Raw genomic sequence first — 20,929 nt, 5'->3', positions numbered from 1 at the left:
ATCTTTTTCATTGTCAGGAGGACAGCTCCAAGGCAGGTTGGCAGTCCCTGGCATTATTGCTCAAGATTATTGCAGTACCCTTTTTTTCCCCCCCCAAGTTGTCCGTAACACCTTTAGGAAATTAGCTTGTGATAGGCAGGACAGTGCAGTCACACTAAGGCAGCAGTGAGCATCAAAACTTTTCTTTCTAAATAGTAACCCTAGTTTTCTCTGGGTGAAGGGGGTTTGGGAGAATGCTTGGAACCAACAAGGCCTTGGTTTTTGCCAATACTAACTAGAAAGGGTTGTTCAATAGAATGCCAGGCTTTAATGCCTTTTTAACAATTTTAAACCACCTAGTTTTCTATATTTTAAATACATAAAAGCCTTGTTAGCTGGCATGTGCCACACCTGAGAGGTGTCGGGGAATCAAAAATTTCAGTTAATCAAGAGTTGTACATGGAACTCTGGAGCAAAATGCATCTGACTGCAGGAACCAAGAATCCCAATATAGTTAATGGGGAACCAGTCACTGAGGCAAGTTAGCACTTCCACCCACGGATGGCATCCTTAATTCCCGCGATTTTTGGTGGTCCAACCCGATGGGTTGAGAACTCTCCCAACCGGCTTTCTGGTGTCCGATGGGGTTGGTTCTGGAACCGTTGGATGCCCCTTGAGCCCCGCTACCACCAGCCTCGCACAGAGGCGGTTTCCACCTTTCCTGTTGTCACTTGGCCAGGCAGACGTGCAGCCAGAGGCACTGGTACTGCCCATCACGCCTCACCAAGCCCCATCACCTGCTGTTGTCTGCATGGAAATCGGACCTTTCATCCTGAAGTTGTTGCCGCAGGACCGAAGACTACCCAGGGAAAGCCAATTTTTAATCTTGCCGTGATCCTTCGGGGTCGGTGCACCAAAATACCTGTAATACGCGTGGGAGCACGCTCGGGAAAACTCAGCCCAGGAGAACTTTGGGAGATTTTGGGAATTCCGGATAATAGAGCTTGCTGGTAGGCAAAGTGGAGCAACAAAACTTTTACTGCACAGATTTTTCTTAAAAACAAACTTATGGACTTGTTAATGATCCAACCAACTGCACTACTTTAAAGTTTTGTTATTTAACGATATCAAGATTAGAGATACAGCACTGAAACAGGCCCTTCGGCCCACCGAGTCTGTGCCGACCATCAACCACCCATTTATACTAATCCTACACTAATCCCATATTCCTACCAAACATCCCCACCTGTCCCTATATTTCCCTACCACTTACCTATACTAGTGACAATTTATAATGGCCAATTTACCTATCAACCTGCAAGTCTTTTGGCTTGTGGGAGGAAACCGGAGCACCCGGAGAAGACCCACGCAGACACAGGGAGAACTTGCAAACTCAAATGAAAGTATTTTGTAGAAATATGGACAGACTGCATGACTTTTAAAATTTACTTGCTTAAAGAAAATCGTAGAGATGGGATAGTAGTCACAGAGTTAGTCTGGGCTCGGCCTTGGCTCATTGGCTAGAGAATGGCTGGGGGTGGGGTGGATGGGGTGGTGTTGTAGGAGAGGAGAAAGATGCCAATTCAGTAAAGCACTCCAAGATTTTCAGCTTTTTTGCTGGGACAAATCACTTCCCCTGTTATAGTTATGTCTCTATACCCTGGTCAAATTATCCCACATCCTCTCAACCTGTATTGTCCAATAGAAATTCCTGCCTAGCCACAGTTGTAGCTACAGTGACACAGTTCTAGCCACATTCACTAATTTTAGTGGAAGACACCTTCCATACAGTCATGCATTACACAAGTGAAGTACAAATATCTGCTACCATTTTGTAACCAAGGAAGTAAAACTCTCAGCAATCAAACAGCACTCCACACTCTGCTATTTGCCTTGCCCAGTAGACTAAGGGTTGCACTCAAACTGTTAACATGTCTTTCTCTCTGAGGCTGACAGGCATATTCTATGTTTCTGGCATTTTCTGTTTTTATTTAAGATTTCCAGCATTTCTTCTAACTTTTTCACCCTCTTTAGTTCTCTTGTTAAAAGTTGCTGTTATGACCGAGGCTGGAGGAGTGCACTATCTTTCTCTAGTTCCGCTTCTCCATGGGTCACAACATGTATTTAAATGTTTACCCAGTTACTGATATGGCCAATTATATACTTTATTTTTATTTCAGAATAAAATCCACCAACCAGGTTTCTTTAAACAAAAAATTATTAATTTACTATAAAACTAGACTTATTCAGTAAAGATGCAAAGCATTAACATACATTGAAATATGAAAGTTCCCTTCTAAATTAGCCCAACACACACACACCAGTTAAAGAAAAAAATAAAGAAATGTTCTCTGCAGAGATCTCTTTACAAGAAAAAACTTTGGCCAAAAACTTGTGAATTCTTGAAGGCAAAGGAGAAGATATGGAATGATATCAGTTGTCCCTTCATTCTAGCATCCCAAATGCACGTAGACGGCTGTCACTGGGATCTTTTTGGAACAGTTCTCTTCAGGTGGCTTTGAGGATTAGTCTGGCAGGCTTTCCAGGAGCAATGCAGCATCAGGGGTTTCAGCTAACGCCCTGGATTATCAGTGTTGCTCAGAGAGGCGGGAAAGGATCAACTGGTTGCTTCTCTCTTGGCAGGTTTATCTCTAACTGACTCAAAATAATATCCAAACGAAACCAACTCTTGACCACCATAAATCTTGACATGTCACTTCTCTGTAAACAACTCCCCCTAGTCACCAAGGCTCCTGCTGTTTGTTTAGCTTAAGAAATGTGACATCCAGTAAGGGTTGTTTTCGAACAAAAGTCTCAAATCCTTCCAGTGATCTTTTTTTTAAAAAAAAGTCCAGCATCTATGGAATCTCTTTAGTCCTCCAAATGAATCCATTTCCACAATTTGAAAGCACAGTTCTTCAAAAATTATTAAAATTGGAAGCACTTTCATAACAGTTGCATTGATCCTTACTTTAATTTATTCTTTGTGTCTTTGTTTTTCCTCAGCTAACTGTGAGATGTGCGGGATTATGGGAGCACGCGAAACCTTCTTTTCCAAGACTAAAAGATTCTGCAGTGTCTCCTGTTCACGAAGCTACTCTTCCAACTCAAAGAAAGCCAGCATCTTGGCTAGGTTACAGGTTAGCTGTCAGTAATTTAAGTGGCCTGTCACAGTATGATATCCTGAGACACATCCTGAAAACTTGCCATGCATAGTGTGACTTGCTGCCTCAGTGGCGCAGGTTTGCTTAAAGAAAATTGTAGAGGTGGGCCTGTAGTCCGGGCACAACCTGGGCTGATTGGATGGAGAATGGCCAGCGTGAAGAGGGGTGGGGAGGGAGGGTTAGAGAAGTGCAGAGAGATGCTAATTCAGTGAAACCCTCTGAGATTTTCAGCTTCTTTGCTGGGGCTAATCACTTACCCCATTATCACAGTGCCTTACATTTAGGTACCAAGGGGATTTCCTTTAGCAGGTAGAGTGCTGTGCACAGCTCTGGTCTCCAAATTACCAAAATGATACAGGGACACTGGAGAGGGTGTGAAAACGACTTGCAAGGATGTTACCAGAACTGAAAGGGTAGAACTATTAGTAAAGACAGAACGGCCTGCGGCTTTTATTTCATGGGATGTGAACATTGTTGGCAAGGACAGCATTTGTTGCCCATCCCTTATTGCACCGAGAAGGTGGTAGTGAGCCACCTTCTTGACATGGTGCAGTCCGTGTGTTGTAGATGCACCCACAGTACTGTTAGGGAGGGAGTTCCAGGTTTTTGATCCAGCGACAGTGAAGGAGCGGCGATATAGTTCCAAGTCAGGATGGTGTGTGGGTAGAGAGTGGACCAGCACAATTTCTACAAAAGAAAAGTCTGAGGGGTGACGTAATAGAGGTTTAAAGTTATGGAAGTGTTTGATAGGGTAGTTAGAAAGAAGATGTTTCCACTTGTGCAGCTCCAAACTAGGGGCAATAAATATAAGATAGTCACTAATAAATCCAATAGGAAATTCTGGAGAAACTCCTTCACTCACAGTGGTGAAAATGTGGAACTCGCTACCACAAGGAGTAGTTGAGGCGAATAGCATAGATGCATTTAAGGGGAAGCCAGATAGATGCATGAGAGGGAGATGGGAATAGAAGGGTATAATAGGGTTAGATGAAGTAGGCTGGAAGGTGGCTTGTGTGGAGCATGAATGTCGGCATAGACCTGTTAGGCCAAATGGCCTGCTTCTTTGCTGTAAATTCTATACACTATTTTATAATAGCATTCTGTCATGTAACATACAATGCATTGTACTGGTGCAAAGGTTGAGCTCTGTTTAAACTGGCCTGTCCGTCTGAAGTCTCATAGTTTGTGTATAGGCACGCCCTTGGGTCACCTAATTACATACAAACAATGACACATGGGTCAGGACCCTTTGGTCCATCCAGCCTGCCCCACACAATCGTGATACCTAGTGTATCACTATATACATACACTCCCCATCCAACCTGGGAGAAGCAAAAAAAACCAGATTAAAACCCAATCCAATTTTTTGGGGGGAAAATATTCGACTCATCTAGGCAATTGAAACTTGTCCAGATCCCTCTGGCCCTGAAGCCTCTGCAGTATCTACCTTTTTCTAAACCAGAAATGGTTCCAGATCTCACTCAAAGGAATTAAGTGATTTGGAGTCCACCGCATGAGAAGACAGCCTGTTCCAGAGGTGGTGATTGTGGTGAAGATTTCCAGATTTCCAGGTGCCTGTAAATTTTTAGCTTCCGATCAGAAGAAATTGCGTAATTTATTTCTCTTAGTTGTATTTTTGATACTTTAAAGTATGAAAGGCTTGTGTTAGATGCCTGACAAGTCTATACTTGTCCTCACCTAATATCCCGATATACAATTTCAAGCAGGCATCACTGCATTGTGATCCGAAGTGTGTGTTTGTGTGTTTATTCTTGCCCCAGATTTCTAAAGCACAAATCAGTAAAATGTGACGACTTTCTCCATCCTGCTGAAAATGTGTTCTCAATTGCAAGTTAGATTTTCATATGAAGATTAAATTCTGTTTGTTATTTCACAGGGAAAACCACCTACCAAAAAAGCAAAGGTGTTAAATAAAGCTTCATGGGTATCTAAACTGGGGGCATTTCTACATCAGCAGTCCTGTGGGAAGGGAACAGATGGCACTCAGAAAGGCAATTCTGGTAAGACTCGTATCCTGTTACGGATCAGCAAACTGGATTGATTGCTGTGTTTTTTTTTTAAAATGGAGTTTTGCATTGTTACTGCCTTCGCCTTACCCATGTGAACGCACACTACTGTAATTGCTGGTAGCTCACCAGGTGACTGTTCTTCAGTTATGAGCCTCAACCCAGTGTCAGGAGGTGGTTCAAGCATGGGAGGAATCACAGCCGAGGGTGGTCCTATCCTCGCTGAGCATCCCCAAACCCAATTTCTAGTTGTGTCATTAAATATTAATTAGAAATGAGAACCTTGGATGAGTTTTCCCTCTTTCCCCACCCTCATGAGCCAAACGGCATTGTGGCCAGTTGTAATGCCCCTGTCGTTGGCTAGCTCAGCCAGGATTACAATAAGGGAACTTGGGAACTGGACCAACAGTCGAACCTGGAACCTTCTGATTTTCATTGGCTCTGTTGAGTTATTGGGGAGTTCTAACTTCACCTTTCTCCCTCCTAGATCTCCCTGAAGTACTGCTGTTTAAGCGGCCACCAGGGGATGCACAAGAGCACCTCAGAGGCTTGTTGCCTCTGAATTTGCACAACCTCTGCTGTCTTCACAAAACAGAATTACTGGTATTAACAAGCCACCAGAACTGCAGCTTGTGTGCATATCTGCCCACTGCTCACTGCCATATGTGGAGCTTGAATCTGCTTTGAATTGGGCACAAAATTGTACCTTTTGTAAATCCAGCTTTCCCAAATGACTACTTGTTTGTTTATTTCCTTTTAAGCTTTTACCCAAGGGTTTGAATGGGGAAAGTATATTGAGGAGCAAAACTGCAAAGCTGCCCCTGTAAGCTGCTTCAAACATGTGAGTAATATGAGATGTTAACATAAAATATGTTGTGTTTCTCTTCTCTCCCACCTTTGTTCATCATTCCTGACCACTGAATTGTTACAGTGCAAAAGGAAGCCATTCGGCCCATCATGTCTGCACTGGTTCTCTGAAAGAGCAATTCCCTCAGTCCCATTCCCCTGCCTTCTCCCCATAACTCTGCATATTCTTCCTTTTCATATAACTGTCTAATTCCCTTTTGAATGCTTCAATTGAACCTGCCTCCACCACTTTCTCAGGCAGCGCATTCCAGACCTCAACCACTCGCTGCATGAAAAAGTTTTTTCCTCATGCCACTTTTGCTTCTCTTACCAAATACTTTAAATCTGTGCCCTCTCGTTCTTTATCCTTTCACAAGTGGGAACAGTTTCTCTCTATCGACTCTGTCCAGACCCCTCATGATTTTGAATACCTCTACCAAATCACCTCTCAGCCTTCTCTTCCCCAAGGAAAACCGTGCTAACTTCTCCAGTCTATCTTCTCCAGTCTATCTTCATAACTGAAATTCCTCATCCCTGGCCCATTCTTGTGCATCTCTTCTGTACTGTTTCCAGTGCCCTCACGTCTTTCCTCAAGTGCGGCCAAGAGATTAAACACTGTCCAGCTTCCAGGCTTGTGCTTGGATTGCTTTGCAATGGTACTCTGGGTTGAAGGAAGAGAAGGGTTGGGTGGGAGGTTGTTCCCTCTCTACTGGCAGGGAAGTACTCATCCTCTGCTGCGCATTTCCCCACAGCAGCATGGCTGAGATATCAGTAACTTACCAAACTCTGGTTTTGGATCTGTGCCTCTGGAATTCATGGTGCTGTATGTTGGTGGCTGGATATATTGTGCCTTCCATGGGCTATATGTTCAATGGAATTCTTTGGCTGAATCTTGATCTGCAATAACCTGAGTCATGTGGTAGAGAATAGTTTTCATTAATTGTGATGAGTCTTCTGTCACTAAGTATAATTTTTTTCTAAATTGTCACGACAATGTGTTCCAGTGGGCTGAAGCAATTGACTTCACTGTGATCAGCTGTTAAGTGAGTAGATGATCTGTGTTACCTGTAATGTATTTTCAACACAATTTGAGACTTAAAAGAATAGTTTTCGAGAGCTGAAGTGGAGGAAGAGAATTGTAGCCGAGCCATGTCACACTCTGCGTCCCCTAATCCCCTAAACAAAAAAAAGTTTGAAAATCAGTAAGGAGCCGGAGGGAGGTGGGGGGGTCTTGTGTATTTGCTGCTCACAATGTGGTTTTCTCTATACTGGGGAGACCGGATGCAGACTGGGTGACCGCTTTGCTGAGCACCTCTTCAGTCCACAAGCTTGATCCTGAGCTTCTGGACGTTTTGCCATTTTAGTTCACCGTCCGAATTCCACTCTGCCACCTCTGTCCTTGGCTCTGACATTGTTCCAGTGAAGCTCAATGGAAGCACGAGGAACAGCACCTCATTTTTCGATTAGGCACTTTACAGCCTTCCAGGCTTCACGTTGAGTTCAACAATTTCAGGTCATAATCACTGCGCCTAATATTTCGGTCAGTAGGTGCTGGTAATTGTTTCGCTGTTGCCATTTGCAGTTCCTCTAGATCCACAATCGAAAATGCTGGAAATACTCAGCAGATCAGGCAGCATCTGTGGAGAGAAAAACAGTTAATGTTTCAGGTCAATGACCTTTCATCTGAATTGGCAAAGGTTAGAAAGTAATAGGTTTTGAGCAAGTGAAAGTGGAGGGGTGGCAGGAAGAACAACAAAACGGAAGATCTGTGATTAGGGTGGAGGGCAGGAGAGATTAAATGACAAAAGGTTTCGTGGTACAAAGCCAAGTAAAGAAACAAAAGACGTGTCTGGTTGAGTGTAAATAGCAGGAGAGCAGCTCTCCGAAAACAAAGTAAAGGGATTAAGAAGCAAATGGGAGGTGGGGGGGGGGGGGGGGTGCAGGGAGGGAAAAACAAAAACAAACCAGCAAAAAAGAACATGAGGAAAGAAAAAAAAGGACTCGAAGGTTATGATCTAAAATTATTGAACTGAGTGTTGAGTCGGGAAGGCTGTAAAGTCGAAAGATGAGGTGCTGCTCCTTGAGCTGTGTTGAGCTGCATTGGAACACTGTAGCAAGCCAAGGAGAGAAAGGTCAGAGTTGGGAGCAAGGTAGAGAATTGAAATAACAAGCAACCGGAAGCTTGTGGACTGAATCGAGGTACTCAGCAAAGCAGTCACCCAGTCTGCATTTGATCTCTCTTTCACGCCCTCTCTTTTGTTGCTACTCTTTTTTTCCCTCTATTGTCTTAAAAATGGTTAGAGATGGAGAGTAATGTAAAACCTGGCGTTTTCCCCATACAGGTTCCACTCTTTGATCAGTGGGAAGATGTTCTGGAAGGAATGAAGGTGGAAATATTGAACCGTGACTGTAATCTTCCTAACAAAGTCTACTGGATTGCTTATGTCATCAAATTAGCAGGTTAGTCATGTAGGCTTCATCTCAGATCCGCTCATGGCAGTGTCACATTGTGTACTGGATTCTGTATCCTAGAGCAGTGGTGTTTAGATTCCCAGCCATGATACAGATTTGCACTCGTCTAACCTTGCTTCTTGGCTTCGTCATTTGTTTGAGCACTCATTCTCAGCGTGGCCAGCTGATTAGATGGTTATTACTGAGCCCAGTGGTGATCTTCAGATGAGTGCTTTCTGTTGGATTGTGCTGTTGGGAGGTAGGATGTGAGTTTGTGCACAGATTGCTTCTGATCTTTGGCAGGAGTGTTGAAAGGAGTGAGAGGGCATTCATAGTAAGCGAGGGGAAAATAAGGGAGGGCAGGTCACCATGGCATGAAAAGGGGAAGAAAGTAAATTGTAGCTTTTTTAAAAAGAATATATAATGCATTTAAAGGAGAGGCAGGGTAAGTCAAAGGCAGCTTCCTTCTGGTCTGCCCTCCTGCACTGCCTAAAGTGTAATTTGTCGAGACCTTGTTCATAGTCCTGTTGCAGCACCACTACTGGCAGGAGGTTATAATTACAATGTAATAAGTTCATGTCGGCACTTTCCATTAACAGTATGGGCTGAGAATCTTAGAGTCATAGATACAGCACTGAAACAGGCCCTTCGGCCCACCGAGTCTGTGCTGACCAACAACCACCCATTTATACTAATCCTACATTAATCCCATATTCCCTACCACATCCCCACCATTCTCCTACCACCTACCTACACTCGGGGCAATTTACAATGGCCAATTTACCTACCAACCTGCAAGTCTTTGGCTGTGGGAGGAAACCGGAGCACCCGATGGAAACCCAGCGGTCACAGGGAGAACTTGCAAACTCCACACAGGAAGTACCCAGAACCGGACCCAGGTTGCTGGAGCTGTGAGGCTGTGGTGCTAACCTTGTTTATAATAGAAATCCACAAAAATACAGACAGACTACATGGTTTTAAAGTGGGAACTGAATTAGATCTACATGCTTTGGTCAAATTTATCACCTGCTCTTGAGCTCTGCTTCACCTGAAGTCTATATCCCCTTTGTGTAATGCACAGGATATCGACTCTCAAAAATTGTATTTTTAATGGATTCTTGATTTTAAGAGTCTTGCAATCTGACTGCGGGCATTTCAGTTACAAAGTAGTTGCTTTTTTAAAAGAGAGTTTTTAACCATTTGATTTCACCTTTCTGTTTTCTTTTGTAGGTTACAAGGCATTGCTGAGGTATGAAGGATTTGAAAGTAACTCACGGCAGGATTTTTGGTATAATCTGGGAACTGCTGATGTCCATCCAATTGGCTGGTGCGCAACAATTGGCAAACCTCTTGTGCCACCTCAGAGTAAGTTCTTGGAGCGATTTAGAGAGGGAATTCCAGCAAATGGTGGAATGATTAACTTCGGCAATGCTCAAGAGGCCAGAATTGGAGGAGTGCAGATATCTTAAGTTATGGGGCTGGAGGAGATTATAGAAATAAGGAATGGTGAGGCCATGGAGAGATTTGAACAACAAGGTTGTGAATTTTAAAATTGAGGTGTTTCTTAACTGGGAGTCCGTGTAGATCAGCATGCACAGGAATGATGGTGATTAGAACTTGGTGTGAGTTAGTACGCAGGCAGCAGAAATTTGGTTGACCATGTTTACAGAGGGTAGAAAATGGAAGGCTGGCCAGGAATATGTTGGATAGTCAAGGCTAGAGGTACCAAAGTTATGGATCGGGGTTTCAACAGCAGATGAGCTGAAGCGGAGTCAGGCAGTGTTATGAAGGTGGAAACAGGTGGTCTTAGTGATGGTACTGATATGTGATCAGAAGCTTATCTTGGGGTCAAATATGCAACCAAGGTTGCAAACAGTCTGGTTCAGCCTCAGACAGTTGCGAGAGAGACTAATGGAGTCGGTAGCTAAGGAATGGAGTATATGGTGGGGTCCGAAGACAATGGTTTGGTCTTCCCAACATTTAGTTAGAGGAAATTTCTACTCATCCAGTACTGGATGTCAGATAAGTAGTCTGCCAAATTAGAGACAGTAGAGGGGTCAAGAGTGATGGTGGCCAGGTAGAGTTGGGTGTCATAAACAAATGTGGAAACTTGGTGTCAGTGTGCATGTGGAAACTAGTGCTGTATTTTTGGATGATGTCATTAAAAGGCAGCGTATAGATGAGAAACAGGAGGGAGCCAAGGATAGATCCTTGGGGGGACACCAGAGGTGACGGTGTGGGAGCGGAAAGAGAAGCCATTGCAGGTGATTCTGTGTCTGGATAGATAAGAATGGAAGCAGATGAGTGCAGTCCTACCCAGCTGAACAATGATGGCGAGGCATTGGAGAGGATGGTGTGGTCAACCATGGCATATGCTGCGGACAGGTCAAGAAGGGTGAGGAGCGATAGTTTCCTCCTTGATCTTGTGCTGTTGGAGTGAGGCACTTACCTAGTAAGTGAGGGGAAAAAATGTGCCCATTGACTTTGCTGCTTTTGTGCATTTCCAAGCGGTCAGCTGCAGGGCCGAATTGGAGGCAACTTGGAGGGTGGTCACCTTACTGACCCTTCACTGGGGTGGGAATGTGTAGTGGGGAGCAATGTTTGGTGAAGCAGGGCGGTGATGGGGATGGTTGAAGTAGAGAATAATTTCTAGGAATCATAGTTCTACTGCTGTTTGAGCAGCCAGAGGATATTAATAAAATGCTTCATAAATGGATGTTTCTATTATTGCTTAAATGAGTGTGAAAGATTGTTAAACTGTAAATTAAGTGTGAAATTATCCACTTTGGTAGGACAAATAAGGTGGAATATTTTTTTAAAAGCTGAGAGACTGGTAAATGTTGGTATTCAGAGGAATTTTGGTGTCTTTATACACAAATCACAAAGTTAATGTGCAGGTACAGCAAGCAATTAGGAACGCAAAGGTAGTCATTATTGCCAGTGGTTTGGCATGTAAAAGTAAAGAAACCTTGCTGCACATATATAAGGCTTTAGTGAGATACTCCTGGAGTACATTGTACAGTTTTGGTCTACATACCTAAGGAAGGATATATTTTCCTTAGAGGGCTGCAATGAAGGTTCACTAGATTGATTCCTGGGATGAGCGGGTTGTCCAATGAGGAGAGATTGAATAGAATGGACAGATATGCACTGAAGTTTAGAAGAATGAGAAGTTATCTCATTGATACATAAGAGTCAAGAACTAGGGTTCATAGTCTTAGGGTAAGGCCATTTAGGACTGAGATTTCTTCACTGAAGGTTGTGAGTTTTTGGAATTCTTTACCCCAAATGGCTGTGGATGTTCAGTCGATTAATATATTCAAGACTGAGATTGATAGATTTGTGGGTGCTAAGGGATATGGGAATAGGACGGGAAAATGGAGTTGAGGCTAAAGGTCAGCTATGATCATATTGAATAGCGGAGCAGGCTTGAGGGGCTGTTTGGCCTAAATAGCACTGTTGCAGTCTACAAAATTGTCGTCTCCAAATTTGACCAATTTAAATTTTGTGCCTGGCTCTGCATTGTTTTGTTGCAGGTTGATTAACAATGAATAAAATTAATTGTAACATCCCATTAAATTTTTTTCTGTATTTGTGAGTGGAGGATTTCCTTTTCTGATTAATGAGTAGTCCCAACACTTCATTCTCTGACCTACATTAAAGGTGCAGTATAAATGTATGTTCTCAGTCAGTGCTACAACTTTGGATCTTGCAGTGTCGAATTTATTAGTATTTTGTTCCATCTACCAATCTCCATCACAGGTTAACATCGAGTGTAGACAGACTGCATAATATTGGGTTCAAGACTTGATGACAAAGTATTCAGTTGTGAAATGATTTTGTGTTAACTCATGATGTTCTCCGTGCAGCTGTGCAAACCAAGACCACTGACTGGAGAGCCTATCTGTTAAAGAAACTCATCGGATCCAAGACCCTACCAGTTGACTTTCATTATAAGGTATGGGAGCCAATCTACAAGCTAGCCTGTGGTACTTGGTTTCATCTTAGCAGAGTTAGTTAGATGAAGTCCAAATGAAAGCGCCTGAAGTCTACAGCTGTTGCAAGTTGCAATAACACTACGGCACAGCGTTGTACCAAGCAGCAATGTCGCTTTCCCCTTGTCTGTGCTGTTAGTTTATCTTGGCAATGCAGTGAACTTGGGGTAGGGAGAGTTAAAATCAGCGAGGGTTCCTGCTTCTCACTACCATCTGAGGACAGCTAGAATCTGATTCCATGAGTGACAGGGAGATGGTGGCATAGTGGTATTGTCACTGGACTAGTAACCCAGAGAGCCAGGGTATTGCTCTGGGCACATGGGTTCAAATCCCAAAACTAAAGGCTCTGTATCTGAATGCACTTAGCACTCGAAGCAAAACAGATGAACTGAGAGCGCAAATAGAAATAAACAAGTACGATCTGATAGCCATTACAGAGAGATGGCTGCAGGATGACAGAGATTGGGACCTGAATGTTGAAGGGTACATGGCATTTAGGAAGGACAGGAAGCTAGGAAAAGGTGGAGGGGTAGCTCTGATAATTAATGATGGTATTAACGCAATAGAGAGGGATGATCTAAGTTCAGGAGACCAGGATGTAGAAGCAGTTTGGGTAGAGATGAGAAATCATGAAGGCAAGAAGTCACTTGTGGGAGTGGTGTACAGGCCACCTAACATTAACCACACTGTAGGATGGTGTATAAAGGAAGAAATAATGGGAGCTTGTCAGAAAGGTACAGCGATAATTATGGGGGATTTTAACCTACGTATAGATTGGAAAAATCAGATGGGCTGAGGTAGCCTAGATGAGGAGTACATCGAATGTTTTCGGGATAATTTCTTGGAACAATACGTTCTGGAGCCAACCAGAGAGCAGGCTATACTAGACCTGGTATTGTGCAACGAGATAGGATTAATTAATGACCTCATAGTTATGGCACCCCTAGGTAGCAGCGATCATAATATGATTGAATTTTACATTCAGTTTGAGAGAAGAGTGGGTCCAAGACCCGTATTTTAAACATAAATAAGGGCAATTATGAGGGCATGAAAGCAGAGCTAGCTAAAGTGAACTGGCACATCAGGTTAAGGGATAGGTCAATAGAGATGTAGTGGCAGACATTTAAGGGAATATTTCAGAATACACAGAATAATACATTTCAACGAGAAAAAAAAATTCCAAGGATGGGACCCGACATCCATGGTTAACTAAAACAGTTAAAGATAGTATCAAACTTAAAAAAAAGTCTATAATTGCACAGAGATGGGAGGCAGGTCAGAAGATTGGGTAGAATATAAAAAACAACAAAGAATGACTAAAAGATTGATAAGGAAGGTAAAATTGGAGTACAAGAGAAAGCTAGCTAGAAATATAAGGACAGATAGTAAGAGTTTCTATAGATATTTAAAAAAGAAAAGAGTTAACAAAGTGAGCGTTGGTCCTATAGAAAGTGAGGCTGGGGAACTAATAATGGATAATAAGGAGATGGCAGATGAACAGATATTTTGCATCGGGCTTCACTGTTGAAGATACAAGTAACATCCCAGTATTAGCTGTAAGTCAGGAACTGGAAGGGAGGGAGGAACTCAAGAAAATTACAATCACCGGGGAAGTGGTACTGAACAAATTATTGGAGCTGCGGGCTGACTAGTCCCCAAATCCTGATGGACTTCATCCTAGGGTGTTAAAAGAAGTGGCTAGTGAGATAGTTGATGCGTTAGTTTTAATTTTCCAAAATTCCATAGATTTGGGGAGGGTTCTGTTAGATTGGATAATAGTGAATGTAACTCCTTTATTCAAAAGGGGAGGGAGACAGAAAGCAGGAAACTACAGGCCAGTTAGCTTAACATCTGTCTTAGGAAGCTATTATTAAAGACATTCTAGCAGGGCATTTAGAAAAATTCAAGATAATCAGGCAGGGTCAACAAGATTTTGTGAAATGGAAATGATATTTAACCAATTTATTGGAGTTCTTTGAGGGAATTTACATGTGCTGTGGATAAAGAGGAACCGGTGGATGTATTGTACTTGGATTTCCAGAAGGCATTTGATAAGGTGCCACATCAAAGGTTATTGCCATAAATAAAAGATCATGGTGTAGTGGAGTAACATTTTAGCATGGATAGAAGATTGGCTAGCTAACAGGAAACAGAGAGAAGGCATAAATAGGTCATTTTCTGGTTGGCAAGATGTAACGAGCGATGTGTCACAGGGATCTGTGCTGGGGCCTCAACTTTTTACAGTTTATATAAATGACTTCGATGAAGGGGCCAAAGGTATGGTTGCTAAATTTATTGATGACACAAAGATAGATAGGAAAGTAAGTTGTGAAGAGGACATAAGGGGGCTACAAAGGGATATAGATAGGTTAAGTGAGTGGGCAAAGACCTGGCAAATGGAGTATAATGTGGGAAAGTGTGAAATTGTCCACTTTGGCAGGAAGAATAAAAAAGAAGCATGTTATCTAAATGGTGAGAGATTGCAGAGCTCTGAGAAGCAGAGGGATCTAGGTGTCCTAGTGCATGAATCGTAAAAGTTTAGTATGCAGGTACAGCACGTAATTAGGAAAGCTAATAGAATGTTAGCATTTATCGCGAGGGGAATCGAATACAAAAGTAGGGAGTTCTGAAGAAGGGTCACTGACCTGAAACGTTAACTCTGCTTCTGTCTCCACAGATGCTGCCAGACCTTCTGAGTATTTCCAGCATTTCTTGTTTTTATTTCAGATTTCCAGCATCCACAGTATTTTGCTTTTACAGAAGTAGGGAGGTTATGCTTCAGCTATATAGGGCATTGGTGAGACCACATCTGGAGTACTGTGTACAGTACTGGTCTCCTTATTTAAGGAAGGATGTAAATGCATTGGAGGCAGTACAGAGAAGGTTTACTAGACTAATACCTGGAGGAATGGGCGGGCTGTATTATGAGGAAAGATTGGACAGAGTAGGCTTGTATCCACTGGAATTTAGAAGAGTAAGAGGTGACTTGATTGAAACATAGAAGATCCTGAAGGGTCTTGACAGGGTGGATGTAGAAAAGGTGTTTCCCCTTGTGGGAGACTCTGGAACTAAGGGTCACTGTTTTAAAAATAAGGGGTCATCCATTTAAGTCAGATATGAGGAGAAATTCTTTCTCTGAGGGTCGTGAGTCTTTGCAACTCTCTTCCTCAAAAGGCGGTGGAAGCAGAATCTTTGAATATTTTTGAGACAGAAGTAGGTAGATTCATGATAAACAAGGGGATGGAAGGTTATTGGGGGTAGGTGGAAATGTGGATTAATCAGTTCAGCCATGAACTTATTGAATGGTGGAGCAGGCTCGAAGAGCTAAGTGGCCTACTCCTCCTCCTAATTCGTATCTTCGTATGTTCGTATCCCACCATGGCAGAAGGTGGAATTTGAATTCACTTAATAAATCTGGGATTAAAAGCTAGTTTAATGATGGCCATGAAAGCATTGTCGATTGTTGTAAATACCCACCTGGTTCACTAATGTCCTTTGGGGAAGGAAATCTGCTGTCCTTACCTGGTCTGGCCTATATGTGATTCCAGACCCACGGCAATAGTTAAATGTCCTCTGAAATGGCCTAGCAAGCCACTCAGTTGTATCAAACTGCTATAAAGTCAATAGTGGTTCAAGAAGGCGGCTCACCACCACCTTCTCAAGGGCAATTAGGGATGGACAATAAATGCTCTCCTCGCCAGCGATGCCCACATTCCATGAATGAATAAAAAAAATTATTTGTCTAAAGGGGGTATATTCATCGTACCCCAACCCAACCCTGTCCTCACTTGACATCCATGCACTTTTCTGCAAGAGTCACCTGACAGTGATCAATTACAGGAGCCCTGTCTGATATTTTCCCTTCTTAACTCAAGGTCGTTGAAGCAGTCCAACTGCTGTCCTGTCTACCATGAGCTAACTCAGTGCAGATCAACAACAGATCCTAGAGGCTTCCTGATCTGTGTAACTGGCTACACTGATTAAGGGCAAGGGGCATATAAAGCTTCTGTGGGCTCGGAAGTAAATCTTTATACCCCATTTCTGGCCCATCCATACAAGACACCCAGCCCTTCTCCCCCTGAAGACTCTTCTTTACTCGAGAGCCAGTTATGAAAAGAGAATTCTACCAGTCCAGCTTTAAAAAAAAAGTAAATTATAAATTCCTATTTTTGTCCCTGATTTTTGTTAGAACCATTACCCCTCCACAATAGTGACACTTTCCTCACTTTCAGCCACAGATTCCCGAGATGACTCCAACTCCAATGAGAAGCTCCATATTTGGGACTTCCCCGATTCAGCATGGGTCCAAGTAAAGTGCTTTGGCACACTCGCTGGCCGTCCCACCAGGATGTTTTTGGGATAATTTCCTGAAATAAGTTAGATCTTGCCTTTGCATAAGGAGGCTAGTTTACTAGGGTGATCTGTTCTGTTATGTATTTTACTATAATTGTTCTCAGTGTCCTGTGTGGTATGGGGGGAGAGAGGGGGTTGGAATTCAAGTTGGGGGATGTGGAGGTCTTCCTGCTATCTGATGACCACTGCTGGAAGATGCACATGTGCAACCCTCGAATGAGGCCAGATTATGGCTTCATTATGACAGCATTGAATGTTTAAATTCACAGATGAATAAAGACCGTAGACGAACTACTGGATACTTGTGCGATCTGCAAGAAGCATCTTCAAGAGGGATAGTGGTGGGGGGTGGGGAGTATCTTTTTTCTCTTTGAGTTGATGCTTATGCTCGAGAAGAAACTTTTTCTCTTTTGGCTTTCCTGCCCAGATGGTGGAGAGTATGAAATACCCTTTCCGACCAGGAATGCGAGTAGAAGTCGTTGATAAGACGCAGATCTCGCGTACAAGGACAGCAGTTGTGGATACTGTGATTGGCGGGCGCCTGAGACTGTTGTATGAAGATTGTGAGGAAGATGATGATTTCTGGTGCCACATGTGGAGTCCTCTCATCCATTCAGTGGGGTGGTCCAAACGGGTGGGTCACAAAGTGAAACGCACAGGTGAGCACTTGAAGGGTTTACAGTGGAATCTCTTTTTTTTTTTGTTAAAGGATTTGGTAGGGTAGATGGAGGGAAACTATTTCCTCTGGTGGGAGTTTAGAATAAGATGGCATAATCTTAAAATTAGAGCCAGGCTATTCAAGGCTGATGTAAGGAAGCACACTACTTCACACAAAGGGTTTTGGAAAAATGAAACTCTATCCCCCAAAAAGCTGTCGAGGCTGGGGGTCAATTTAAAATTTCATAACTGATACTGATAGATTTTTGTTAGGCAAGGGTATTATCGATATGGAACCAAAGCAGTAGATGGACTAAAGATACAAATTGACCATAATCTATTTGAATGGCAGAAAAGGCTCGAATGGCTGAATGACTGCCCTCCTTGTTTTATACAAGTGCACATGATGCTGTCCTGTAACAGTTACAGATAACATGTTGGAACTTTAACATACTGAAGAAACATAGAATTTTAGGATGCGAATCCTTGCTTTTGGTTCCCCTACTCTACTGAGTTGCCATTCTTCTCTGCTCTCTGACTGTTGCCAGTATCGTTCTACAGTCCTGGCAGGCCTTTAGTTTCACTTGTGAATGCCAGGAGATCTTTAACTGTGGACAGTTGAAGCAGATATTTTCCTTATGTGATTGCTGTGCCAGTGAGGTGCATTGGGTAGTGAGTGGAAGTGAAACCTATCAGGTATCCTTCGTTTAAATGCCAGCGGTGCTGAAGTGAATCGTAGCATCCCAACTGCTGCCTCAATAGAAAGAAAGACGTGCATTTATAATGCACCTTTCAGGACAACAGGAAGTCTCTGAGCGTTTTACAACTTTAGAAATGTAGTCACTCTTGTAGTAATAGAGTGGTTGCAGCACAGAAGGAGGCCATTCAGACCATAATGTCTGTGCTAGCTCACTGCAAGAGAATGTAGGAAATACGGTAGTCAATTTGCACACAGCAAACTCCCAGAAATGGCAATGTGATAATGATCAGATAATCTGTTTTTGTGATATTGAGGAATACATTTTGGCCAGGACACTGGCTTCGAAATAACGCTCTAGGATCTTTTGCATCCACCTGAGAGGGTAGGTAGGGTCTTGCTTTAATACCTCATCCAAAAAGAAAGCACTTCTGAAAGTGCAGCATTCCCTCAATACTGCAATGGAGCATCAGCTTTGATTTTTGAACTCAAGTCCTGCAATAGGATTTGAACCCACAAACTTTTGATTGAGGTGAGAGTGCCACCAACTGAACCATGGCTGACACACAATATGATGAGTGAACATAGTATAGATGTTGTATAGATACAACTCCATGACCTGTCCCATGTGGCAAATTCCTATTACATGGAGGCGCTGAAAAGAAACGAGGTGGTTTTGTACTAGAATAAAGGGAATAAAAAATGGAAAAGATCACCTGAGCTTCGCTTTTAGTGGTTGATTGATTTATTTCGGAGTGTTGGTGCAATCATGGAAGCAGATAGCTTGCTCGTCAGTCTGGGAATTTTGTGTGGCTCAAGGAACTAATCCAAAATACTCCTGTCTGCCAGACAGCTTCCTGATGGGCCTCTTTAAATCTTAACTGAGGTTTCTTTCCTCATCTCCTGAATACTTTCACCTGAAGTGCCATTCTTCATATATGAGCTTGAACATGAGTGTTGGCAGAATGTTTTACCATGGAAGGCATCACAACTCCCAAGCCTATTTTCCCCCCTCTTTCACTCTTCCTTTTGCCCCCTATTAGGTAGAACCCACAAAATAACAATTGACAAGGCCACAGGTTTTCAGTTTTTTGGAATATGACCCTTCTGAAATATGAACAAGAATCACTTGTGATTAAAAATTGGAATTTTCCTCGATCAGTTAGTGTAAACCAATGGCACTGGTAGTTTGGAGTTGGAAACCTGGCTGATTTCACTTTAGGAGATCCCAACCCTAGTCCAGAGTCCATTAGGCTAGTTCTAACCTATCAACTGCAGTTCTACTGCAGACTGCCACTTCCAGGATGTTAAGTTTTAAAATTTAAGACTATTTATTTGTCCTAAGAGGAATTTCAATTTAATTTACAATGATATATTTCCATCATGTTTAATTCAATGCATAGGGAACTAAGTCCACATAAGTAAACTATCCAGGAAAGCATTTTTAACTCAGTAGCTATCATTAGACAAAGTGGCTGGTAGAATTGTGTTTCTTACATAGCATATCAAACTTGTGTATAACACTGAAATAAAAACAGAAAGTGCTGGAAATACTCAGCAGGTCAGGCAGCATCTGTGGAGAGAGAAGCAGAGTTAACGTTTCAGGTCACTGACCTGAAACGTTAACTCTGCTTCTCTCTCTCCACAGATACTGCCTGAACTGCTGAGTATTTCCAGCACTTTCTGTTTTTCAGATTTCCAGCATCTGCAATATTTTGTTTTTATTATATTCTATAGCTCACTGGTTTGACCTCAACTGAAGTATTGCTTCAAGTTCTGAGTGCCACACTTTAGGGAAGATGTCGAGGCATTAGAGTGCAGAAAAGGTTCACGAGAATGTTTCCAGGGATGAGGAACTTCAGTTACTTAGATTGGAGAAGTTGTGACTCTTTCTCTTGAAGAAGAGAAGGTTGAGAGGAGATTTGATGCAGATATTCAAAATCATGAGGGATCTGAACAGAGTAGATGGGGAAAAACTGTTCCCATTGGTGGACGGATCGAGAACAAGAGGGCACAGATTTTAGTTAATTGGCAAAAGAAGCAATGATGACATGAAAAACTTTTGCACGCAGTGAGTGGTTGGGATCTGGAATGCAGTACGTGAGAGTGTGGTGGAGGCAGGTTCAATTGAGGTATTCAAGAGGGAATTGGGTTGTTATCTGAAAAAGAAGAATGTGCAGGGCTATGGGGAGAAGGCGGGGGAGTGGCATTAGGGAAATTGCTCCTTAGGAGAGCCAGCACAGAAACGGTGGGCTGTAATAATTGTGATATGAGTTTGGGACAAGGCGGGGAGGGAGTCATCAGTACATTCATTCCAGTGATGTTTGCACAAAGGTTGTTGGAATGGCCTCATTCATTTGACCCCAGTGGGAGGCAGCTGCCAGAGACTTACACCCAGAAGGTGGTAGGCTGTGAGCTGTTGCGATCTGGGCTGCACTGACTGAGAGTGGTAGAAGCAGCCTCAATAGTAACTTTCAGAAGAGAGTCGGATATCTACTTGAAAAGGAAAAAAATTGCAGGGTTATGGAGAAAGAACAGGGGAGTGGGACAAATTAGATAATTCTTTCAAAGAACCGACAGACACATACGAACATATGAATTAGGAGCAGGAGTCGGCCACTCGGCCTCTTGAACCTGCTCCGCCATTCAATAAGATCATGGTTGATCTGATTGTAACCTCGACTCCACATTCCTGCCTATCCCCGATTAACCTTTCAATCCCTTGCTTATTCAGAATCTCTCTACCTCTGCCTTAAAAAT

General features: G+C 42.8%; 1 protein-coding gene across 18 annotated transcripts in view; it reads left to right on the top strand.

Moving 5' to 3' along the window:
- Positions 1-20,929, top strand: part of l3mbtl2 (L3MBTL histone methyl-lysine binding protein 2) — a 158,345-nt gene that overhangs the window by 12,455 nt on the left and 124,961 nt on the right. For all 18 annotated transcript variants that reach the window (XM_068019423.1, XM_068019420.1, XM_068019413.1 and 15 more), the window contains exons 3-9: positions 2,986-3,119; positions 5,041-5,164; positions 5,932-6,011; positions 8,359-8,476; positions 9,698-9,832; positions 12,337-12,425; positions 17,243-17,474. In XM_068019423.1, coding sequence (XP_067875524.1) covers positions 2,986-3,119; positions 5,041-5,164; positions 5,932-6,011; positions 8,359-8,476; positions 9,698-9,832; positions 12,337-12,425; positions 17,243-17,474 — 912 coding nt within the window. The remainder of the gene's footprint in view (positions 1-2,985; positions 3,120-5,040; positions 5,165-5,931; positions 6,012-8,358; positions 8,477-9,697; positions 9,833-12,336; positions 12,426-17,242; positions 17,475-20,929) is intronic.

This window comes from Heterodontus francisci, chromosome 41 (genome assembly GCF_036365525.1).
Source record: "Heterodontus francisci isolate sHetFra1 chromosome 41, sHetFra1.hap1, whole genome shotgun sequence".
Lineage (NCBI taxonomy): Eukaryota > Metazoa > Chordata > Chondrichthyes > Heterodontiformes > Heterodontidae > Heterodontus > Heterodontus francisci.
The sequence above is the reverse complement of the archived record's forward strand: the minus strand, read 5'-3'. Positions and strand labels throughout refer to the sequence as shown.